The 10,822-nt window shown below is 41.2% G+C and overlaps 1 protein-coding gene across 6 annotated transcripts in view; it reads left to right on the forward strand.

Annotated features, from left to right (window-relative positions):
* Positions 1 to 10,822, forward strand: part of SIGIRR (single Ig and TIR domain containing) — a 36,631-nt gene that overhangs the window by 23,124 nt on the left and 2,685 nt on the right. For all 6 annotated transcript variants that reach the window (XM_082191477.1, XM_082191478.1, XM_082191475.1 and 3 more), the window contains 5 exons: positions 686 to 829; positions 1,021 to 1,164; positions 3,081 to 3,183; positions 3,709 to 3,859; positions 8,320 to 8,494. In XM_082191477.1, the coding sequence (XP_082047603.1) occupies positions 686 to 829; positions 1,021 to 1,164; positions 3,081 to 3,183; positions 3,709 to 3,859; positions 8,320 to 8,494 (717 nt within the window). The remainder of the gene's footprint in view (positions 1 to 685; positions 830 to 1,020; positions 1,165 to 3,080; positions 3,184 to 3,708; positions 3,860 to 8,319; positions 8,495 to 10,822) is intronic.

A 10,822-nucleotide genomic window follows, 5' to 3' on the forward strand; every position in this document is an offset into this window, starting at 1 on the left:
AATCTGATGGCAGAAAATTGCCACATGATGGCACCAGCAGACAATAGAAACTTTTCTGAGGTTTTCAATCAGTCACAGCCTCAAATGGTTCTACACACCAAAACAAACGTGCTATCAGGCTGCCCCCAAGCAACTCAGCTGTTTTGGCATGCTTGAACACTTTCAAATTCCTCCATCTGGAAGTTTCCATAGGCTGATGGAGCAATTCTGAGATTAGAGCCTCAGTGTATTTTAAAGCAACATTCAGCAAATGGCTACAAAAAGTCTAAATGAACTTGCCCGCATGCTTGCAGGAAGAAATTGAATTGGCACTGGAGAATGTGAATAATTTAGTTCATGCACATCTTTACTCTGAAAACCTTTGATTTACTTCTGCATGTGCATCTTGTGAATGGAGATCCTTGCAAAATTTGGAGGATGATCTAACAATGTGGTGCTAGAATAAATCTGTCTTTTAGCTTCTGCTCATCTCTTCCTCATCATGGTTGCACGTTCTGATAGTCAGAACAGTCATCAAGATACTAAAAATTGTTCAAGAATGACATAACCCCTCATTTTCTTTATAATTTGGTATATTCTGAGACCATAGACCCCAACTCTTCTCTTCCTTTTTTCTCTGCCATCCTATCAATTGTAAGGCTGTTTTCTCATTTAATGCTATTTAAAATATGTCTTTCTATTACAGCAGAGACTGCTGGGCACTTGGGCGCTGTGCTAGCTGCACTTGTCACGGTGGCACTGCTGTTACTAATGGCTGTGATGTATGTGAAGTGCCGTCTGAATGTGCTCCTCTGGTACAGAAACCGTCATGGAGAGGTGGAGATCAATGGTAAATATTGGGCTGGAGAGTTGGCTGTCACTTTTCCCCTTGTGAGATTCGAGTTTCAATGACAGTCCAACCCAAAGTGTGAACTTCTACAAGAATTATCCTCTCAGTGTTATAGCTAGTCAGCACAGGTTTTGTTGTTGTTGTTGTTTTAAAAATTATAATAAATTTCTCCTCTTGGTACTTTTCCACAGATGGAAAGCTGTATGATGCCTATGTGTCTTATTCTAACTCAACGGATGATAGAAAGTTTGTCAACTTCATAGTGAAGCCACAGCTGGAGAATCGTCATGGCTACAAGATTTTCCTGGATGATAAAGACATCCTGCCCAATTCAGGTATAGAACCTTGTCCAACACCTCATTTAATATGTACCTGGGCACTCAGACTTGCTGTTGAGTTCAGGCTGCAAATAACTTATCTGAAATGGATTAGTTGGCTAAATGAAGAGAAACCTTCAGTTTAATTTGCCCATTTGGCATCCTATGTTTAATATGGTAGCTTTATTAAGTGTTAAAATATCCAATTGATATTGGTACACACACTAAGTCTGAATATCAGGTTAACTCTTGCATCCATTTTCAAACAAGAGGAGGAGAATGCAAAAAACACTATTTCTATTAGACACTGAGACAGCAGGATGAAAGTTGGTATGCAACTTTCCCTGAAAGTTGCCCTGAACATTCTGCATTTCAAGTACAGCTTAATCCATGTCCCTGTTTCCAAGGTAGATTGGAAAGATGTAAAACATAGTGCAGTGCTATATCTGACTGAGATATTAGAATACAGGCTGGTGTATACATTCAGGACACCATTGTGCATTTCATATATGATCCCAGCTTGACATCTGTATCCTTTTTCAGAGTGAAGGAAAGGGCCACAAACATTGCAATGCAGTACATTGGTACCTCGGGTTACATACGCTTCAGGTTACAGACTCCGCTAACCCAGAAATAGTACCTTGGGTTAAAAACTTTGCTTCAGGATGAGAACAGAAATCGCGCAGCAGCAGCAGGAAGCCCCATTAGCTAAAGTGGTGCTTCAGGTTAAGAACAGTTTCAGGTTAAGAACGGACCTCCGGAACGAATTAAGTACTTAACCCGAGGTACCACTGTATCTGAAATGAAGCCTGTTGAACGCTGCACTTTGCTATTTAATAGATGCAAAAGTATGGCTCTGAAAAATTACTTTGGCACACTATTTTGTGCCTCTAAAGCAACCTAAAATACCTTTAATTCTAAACACCAATAATGGCAAAACTGCAAAGTAAGAACTGACAGGCTCTCTGTTGTACGAAGAAAAATGTATTCTCCTTAACCACCCAGTTGTCCACAGTTAGGTTCCATTTGCATATTAAGTAGGATGTATTCACAGTCTGCCCAGTATATGCTCAGCACAACTGGTGGGCTTTCTACACCTGTTCAAAGTCTGTGGCATGATGCATTGCTTAACTTGCATGACCTTGCAGATATGCATTTCATAGAGATGGGTGGTTGTTTTGTGCTGGCCTGCTGCCTCTCCCTGTGCCTCCACATTTCCAGGCTGTTATTGCATATGTTTGACAATGTGTTTCTTTATTTTGGGCACAGCTTGTTTAATCTTCCTCCAAAGAGCATGAAGTGTAGTTCCTATCCAGGCAGTTTACAGGCCCACCCCTGTTCTGGCTTCCGCAATATCACTGTAATCATGTGCCTTCAGACCATTTGTTCTTATCTTCAACTGTTTTGTTTAATAAAACTTCTATAAAAAGTATGCAGCATCCATTTGCATGGGGATGCAAAACAAGCTGTGTACAAAATGCAGCTCCTCCATATTCTATAATGCTGCCCACAGTGGACAGTTCTGGTTAAACAAGAATACACCACAAAACAGCATTTCTCAGCAGCTGTATTACCTTTTTGAGTGTATAGTACTATGGAAACGGCATCTGTATTGTGCTCTTTGTGGTATGTCTAATAATTAAAAAATGCAATGTTTGAGTATACTCTTCATTTTTTTTTTATGTCCTGAGTGTTCCACCAGAGGCACTCATATCCAAAACCAATGGTGCTGTCTGAAGGACAGGGAAGTTCTAAACAGGCTGGTTAGTTTTTATTCCATTGCCCAGGGGTTCTCCTTTCTGTAGAGCAGAGCGGATATGAATTTGGATGCTAGGGTATTTCTTTCTTGTACAGGGGAAGGATGAATGCTGAAACAACAATGGATTGGTTCTGGCCCTTTTCAGAAGAGATTTAGTTTTTCTCCTCTCTTTCAGAACCTTCTGCAGATCTGATTATGAATGTCAGCCGGTGCCGCCGCCTCATTGTGGTTCTCTCTAATGCATATCTGGAACAGGAATGGTGCAACAATAATTTCAGGTAATTAGAGCGTCAGCAATAGAGACAAGTTCTCTGATCCTCCTTTCGTTTTTGGAGGATCAGGAATGACTCGGGCAAATAGTATGTGCAATTCTGATTTGGAGGGATCACTAAAATCATAGTTTGCTTATTTGGTTGTCCTGGTGAACTATGGCTTGTCAAAATAGTCAAGTGTTCCAATAAGTTGTACTCATAAGAGGAGGAGGGAAGGTAGAAGGGAGTAGGAAGGCAGGTGGGAGTATCTTCCTGGCTCTCCTATCTATGGTTAGAAGAGCATCTGAATTTATCCAATTTCTGTATACACCTCCAATCACAACACCCAGAATCTCTCTCATATTTCTGGAAATGAAGCACAGCAGTTTAGTGTTAATGCCTCTCAAACCAGTTCCTGAAGTTTTCATTGAACTGTTTGAATTCTACTGAAACTAGTCGTGCTTAGAATTAATTTTTTGGGTGACTAGATTGGGTTTCAATAATTTGGTTGTGGATTTGCTTAGGACTCTAACCGATTGTCTGGTTTTGCAGGGAAGGTCTTTGGAGGCTGCTGGAACTATCCCGGAGGCCAATCTTCATTGTCTTTGAGAGCCAGTACCGAGAAATAGCACATCCAGCCATAAATTTGCTGAAGCAGCAGAAGAGCACAGTGACCCTTCTGATGTGGCGTGCTGGGTCCATGGTAAGTTGTGGGCTGCAAGGCCATAACTTCATCACTGTGGTTTTGTTTCTCAGTGGCAAGGCAGTACTTGAAGCTATTCAAGAAGCATAGAAGTGTAGAGTAGCTTCTCTTCCAAGAAGGGTTGAGAGCCAATCCTCCATCACTTGACCTTGCTGTGATGTATACCAGAGTAATAACTGTTACCTGCTTTTCTTGGCACTAAAGAGTAGCATCTTCATGAAAGTAGGTTGAGTATATTTTTGTCTGTCCGTAATTTTGATCATGATCTCCTGTTATTTACTTTTTTATTTTAGCTATTTACCTGTTGACTAGGAAATCATCAGCTCCAGAGATTTGCCAAATGATACCTTTTTAGATGAACATGGCTTGACTGCTCCATGGCTCATGCGTGGAGGTCATGAGCAGTGTTGTAAGCATTGCAGAAAATATAGATAAGTTATATTTTAACTCCAACTTTAAAGAAGCAAACAGAGCCACAGGGAGGCACCAGAACCTGAGAAATAAGAATTGGAAACATATACTTTGCTTCACCCAGAGTACTCTCAGTGCAAAGAGAATTGAAAAGAATGGAGAAGGAAAAAAGCACAAAAACTTCCCTAAAATGAGCATTTGCAGGGGAGCATTCTAGCAGGATAGAGACTTCTGGTTTACAGTTATTGCTGTTTCTTTATCTGTGCTAAATGAACAATAGCATGCTTGTGACTCACAATACTCCTTGCAGTTGCACATCAGGATATTTAGTTATTTTATTATGCTTTTCACCCACCCTTCACCTCACGGTCCCAGGGCAGGTTACAACAATTAGAAAAACTACTGACATGACACATGTGTGTGTATTTTTAAAGAACCGGACCCATCATTTTTTGTAAGTCTGGTATAATGCAAAACTTGTACCTCGTATAAATATTTAAATACATAAGTAGGAGGCACACACAGGTAAACAAATAACTGCAAGCATGCTTGCAATAGACCTTAGGTTTCCAGAACTTAGGGAGTGTGAGGAATGGAGGGGAGGGGACAACAGCACACAGTGCAAAGACACCCCATCAAGCACCTCCCACTCTTGGGGGACAGGAAGCACTGCAATAGAGTTCATTTGAAGGTGGTCCTGTGGACAGATGTGCACAAAAATCCACATGGAAAAATCAGAGCCGTGCAACTCACTTGTGCAATTAACACTCTGCTGTGCACACAACCTATGCCTCAAGACATAAGAAAGGGGCTTTTTGATTTTACTTACAATGTAAAGAATCCTAAGCAGCTTTGTTAAACAGGCCTTTTAGACACAGCATTCAAGGAACTACCTACTCCCCTCCCCAGCTAATAATAAGTTACGACAGCCAAAATATTTCAAAGCAGCTTTAACAGTGTCTGGAAAATGCCATTAGGTGTAAGGATACTGCTTCCTTCTGGCAGTGAGTGGATCAAAGCCACCATATGTCCGCTATTTTTTTTGTTTACTCCTATCTCTAAGACAAAATGGGAACAGCACATTAACATTTTTAATAAGACTGTTGCTGTACATGAGCAACAGGCTGCCAGTCTTTGGCTTCTTGTTTCTTAGTCAGATTAAAAATCTGACTCTTTCCAAAATAAGGCATTAGGAGAGGAATTAATATCAAGAGAGGTTTTAAAGTAACATCCAGTGGAGTGGTCCTGTCATTGCTAAATTATTTGGTTCAAAAAAACCCAATTGGCTGTATTCCATCAGGGTGGAATCAGCACAGCGATCCCAGTTTTCAAGAAAGGTGACACACAAATTATATACCAATCAGTCTTATAGATAGCATTAAAAATTACATGTAAAATACCTCCTGTTTTGAATCTGAAGAATGGCCGATGTTGCACAATATAATTGCTGAATAACAAGCTGACTTTAAAGCTGGCTGGTTAATGCTTGACAACCATTCTGTGCTTGCTCATTTAATTCCTGTGTTAACAGAAAAAATAAGCTCTTTGCAGTTTTTGTTGATTTTAAAACTGCCTTTGATTACATCAGTAGAAATACATTCTTGGAGAACCTTGAGCACCAGCATTGCTTGCTATGTGTTAATTTGGTAGTAGCATTACCCTTAAAAACTAAGCTAAATTATCTCATAAGTGGATTGTGTCCAACTATATTCCTATATTTAGGGTGGATTGCAGATTGTTCATCCTGATTGGTTTGCAAGGAGGTTATACAGTAGGAGTGGGCAACCTCTGGCCCATAAGCCAGTATTCATTCTGACAAAGCAAACCCCTTCAGCTGGCAAGATTATACTCTCTGCTCTCCACTCACCAGCTGATGAGCAGGGGATTTGATAGTGCTCTGTTTGCCTGTACATACCTGCTGCCCTGCTGGAAACAGGCACACACAGTGAAAGAGCTCTGTATATTCCATCTCTGGTGGTTCGCTGCCCCCCTGAAATTCCATAAAACTAAAAGCTGAATGACAGCTGAATAGTACCGCGAAATATTTGCATGCCTATTGCCAATTCTAAAATGGGTTTAAATTAACTATGCAGTTGCTCTTTGCATTTGAGATCTTGGTGTTCAGGGTGTGTGTGTCTGCTTCTCATCCGACTTGATTGGGTTCAGAACACCATCAAATATGCTAACAGCATTTCTCCAATAAAAAATGGGCCATTTTAGCTCTAAAAGTAAAAGTGAATGCTAGCCTGCTTTAACTATTGGAATTAACTCCTGCAATTCTTTTGAATCAATATAACCAAAAGGTTGTTGTAATTAATAGTCAGGGGATAGTTTATTCAACTCTGATGCTTGGTAACCAAATTTTTTTTCCCGTTGAATATTTTTCCAGCAGGAATTCTACGGTTGCAAAATTTGATTTAAAGAATAGTGTTTGTGACCTCTTTATTCAGAAATACCTATATTTTGTTTTCAACTCTAAAATCACACCATGGCAGTTATGTTTAAATATAAACATATTGAATTGTATCTGATGGATCTATCAAATTTCACCAGCATAAGACTTTCCCTGTGCTCACAATGCAGTGTATGCAACTTCCTGTCATGGGAGATGCAAAAATATTTCTTTTGCTTCCCAAATCTGCTTATGTGGAGAACATTCTGTGAAAGGTATAACCCATTACTTACTGGATGAATTTCTGAGAAAGCTTGTAATTTTTTCATCAGTTTCTGGGGGAATGTTGCCATTGATCAGGCTTTCAAATAATTTATTTTTTACTGGCAAGTTCAAAAAAGGGCATTATCAACACAGTGACCAACTTTTCTTTAGCTGTGGCCGAATGCTGTTAAAAGTTTGTGGATGCTTCTGCAATAGGACTCCAAGCTGAATGTTTGTGGTGGCTGTTAATTTCCTGCCAATGTTTTTGGTTTAATGATGTTTTCATTTTTGAATTCTTGCTGTTTTATTTACAGTGTTGGTCCTATGTAGCTGTACATTTTGACTTGATATGGCCAATGGTCAATATAAATAATTCTCTATTTAATTTGTATATCTACCCACCTTGCTGTTCCCCAGAGAGGCACACTATCAGATCAGTTAGGCTGAAGTAGCAACAAGGACGCTGAATGGATTAGGTGGAAATATTGTGGCTTCTTGTGCCTGAAAAGGCTGTAAAGCATTGCTGGAGGTTCCTGTCAGCTATGCCCCTTTACCTCAAGGGTACAGGCAGCTCCCAGTATCTGTCTCAAATTCTTGTAACCTCTATAGGTCACTTTCTCCTCTAGGGCTATGGCTTACTGCAGGCTTCCTCAAACTCAGCCCTCCAGATGTTTTTGGCCTACAACTCCCATGATCCCTAGCTAGCAGTGGTCAGGGATGATGGGAATTGTATCTCAAAACACCTGGAGGGCCAAGTTTGAGGAAACCTGGCTTACTGCATACAGCTGTAGCTTGCAGCTATGGTTTACTGTGATGTACAGACTGGGCCACTAAGGTGAGATGAAGTTAGGAAATAGCAAGCTTGGGAAAGCTATCTGTGCGAGGCATTGAAGCATTGCAGTCTGTTTCTGAGTTTTTGCTGGATACCAGCCACATGTTCTCTTGCCTTTTATCCATGAGGACAAAGCCAAAAGCCTTATTTTAAAAAAAAGAAGAAGAAAAGAATTCACTCAATTTAAAATTGCACTGAAATCCTAGGTTAATGGAAAGGCGAAATCTGTTGCTTTATCTGGTCACGAAAGCCTTCCATCAGAAGTAATGCCACTTAATACCTCTTAGATTTTGCAGTACGTTTCATCTCGAAGATGAAACAAAGCTGAATGGGAAAACTGTTGGTGGGGCTGTAGATCCCTCTGTTGTAGCGAACATTTATCTCTCTCTGCTCAATCCTTTGGGAGCCAGACAGGGTGCCTGTGCTTCATAGGCGAGGAGCGCCGGTGAGAACGCTGCCCTCAAGGCAGGGCTGCTGGGACTTGCCTACAGATATATCGCACAAGGGTTTGTGTGTAACTGATGAGCATGTGACAAGATGCTGCCTCTTTACTGCTTCTAGGCGCCTTCATCTGATTTTTGGAAGGAACTGTGCCTCGCCCTGCCACGAAAAGTGTCCTATCAAGGCCTCAGGGGAGACCCCCAGACCAGTTTCCAGGAAGACAAGGACCCTATGCTGATCCTCAACAGCAATTACTTGGATTTCCGGGGGGATTCGCACCCTGAAGGAGACTCTGGTAACAGCACTGTTTAATCTTCACTCTGTCGCCATAGCATGCCAACAGGAGAACACACAGTTGCTCTTGATCCTGCTCTGTGTTTTTTGTTTTTTTGAGTGTTAGTCCACAGTTAGCCAGAAAGATTCTCAAGTGAGGCTCACAATTAAGTTTGAAAGAAAAAACCCCATTAAAAAATCACTTGATAGAAGAACACTGCACTTGCTAAAATTAGCAAAAGTATAGCCCAGCAGATTTATTAATCAGTCAGCCAGGTGCCTTTCTACACACTGCCATGAGCTAACTGTGTGCTTCCTGCCTGTATTATTACAGCTATTTTAGTATGGTATGCCAAAACCCTATGTACACTTACTTTAACGTAAGTTCCATTGAACTCAATCCTTTAGAGTGGATATGTGTAGGATCAGGCCTCACTTTTGATTACAAAAGCTAAGGCTAGTCAGATGGTAACCGCCCCCCCTCCCCGAATTAAAGATGCTTTGGAATATGTGATCAAATTGTGCTATGTATTCTCATCTTAGTTTCACCTCTAGGAAATAGGTTTCTTCTTTATTTCAGAATTATCAAAACCTGTTCAGCCAAAGGTGACAGTGGAGACCAATGGAAGTGAAGCCTCTGCTCCCACTTTCAGATTCCTTAAAATTTATTTTCTCCAATTTAAGCCTGTGTAGTGTAGTCAGATCACAAGCAGTAGTATTTATTTAAGGCCTTTATATACCATCTGACTTGGCAGAATGTGTCTACTTTGGTTGATCACCAGGCTTGGTCACCATTGTATGCTGTGTCTGTGGCTTCCAAATGGCATAACAGGTCTTCCTCTTTCTTTCTTTCTTTCTTTCTTTCCTTCCTTCCTTCCTTCCTTCCTTCCTTCCTTCCTTCCTTCCTTCCTTCCTTCCAATGGCCATTCCAGAGTTACACCTAATTAGCTGATCCTTCATCAGTCAAACAACCATTACCTCAATCCAAATGAAATGATCTTCCCTGTCATGCAGCAGTCCACACATACATACTGTGGCACATTTTGTAGCAGAAGAATTAATTCATCTGTTTTTCCCATTCACTGCTAACATTGGATAGGGAGCAGGGCAACATGTTTTCATAGAGAACATGTTATTTTGGCTATGAATCCATTTGTGTGTTTGCAGAGGAAGAAAGGAAATAATGGTGTCGTTATCACTACATGCTTCCTTAGAGTAGCAATACCAAGGAGTGGAAATTTACGTAATTTACCACCTCCATCTATCATTTACGTGCAAACATACCCAAGAGTTCATAAAAGAAATGGGTTTTATATCCACCAAAGGGCAGTTTTCCATTCTCGGAGCCCGAGACTACAGAGAGCTTGGTGGTTTAGTCCTGACATCCTTTTTCCTAGGCCTGTGGGACTATGGCTGTACAATGGATCAATGAGTAGGAAGCGCACCTGAGGCATCGGTTCCAGAGGTTGTGAAGAACAAGCTCTGGCCCTAGGGATTTGTTAACACAGGCTGAGCACTTGCAAAGCAATACATTTTAATTTTAGTAACAGGAGCAAAATAAGTTCAGTGGTCATAAAAGATTTACGAGCAACTGGCAAGAGCAAGCCCAGCTCGCTTGTACACGGTGATTTTATTGTCAAGAGAAGAACAGAGAAAATAATGGGTTTGGCTGGGCTTTTCTTTTAGTTGAGACAGCAGCGTTGGGCTTATTTTGCTGAGGGTGTTGCGTTCACTGTCATTAATAGGCCTTGTTTCTTGTGTGGCGCGGCTGTGCACCTTGTTGGAAGCTTTCCTCATTAGTCTAGTTGCTCCATACAACAGCATGCCAGGATGCTTGAGGCTCCTCATTCTCTCACTTGCAAAGGGAATTGTTGCTTGGAAGACATTTCATTCTCACTAGGAGCGCCTGATTTTTACACACACACACACACACACACACACACACACTCTCCTGCTTGAGAGAAAGTGATGCACATCAAATGTATTTCATGAGGCTTACAAAGGTGTTACCGGTTTCTCTTCCCAGCTCCCCTCCTGAGGTCTTTGAAATGCTGCCTGTTAGTGCTAAGGGGAAGAGCAGCTCCTCTCAGACCCTGGGGATTGGCGAAAGGCGGGACTGAAGCCTCCTCCAGATTCCCTAGGTGTTGAAATATTCAGGCCCCTTACTCTTGTCTGACATGTCAAGGCATGCTCTAAAATAAAACATTTAAATTAAGTTTAAAACTGCCAACTGACTCCCAAGCTGCATGAGATGCAGGAGGTCTATAATTAGATCTCCTGACATTTCTGCTTTTAGTTAAAAGTAGCCAGAGGCTCCAGCTTTGATTAGAGCAGTGACCCTGAGCCTCAG

Source organism: Podarcis vaucheri (assembly GCF_965113315.1).
Source record: "Podarcis vaucheri genome assembly, chromosome: 1".
Lineage (NCBI taxonomy): Eukaryota > Metazoa > Chordata > Lepidosauria > Squamata > Lacertidae > Podarcis > Podarcis vaucheri.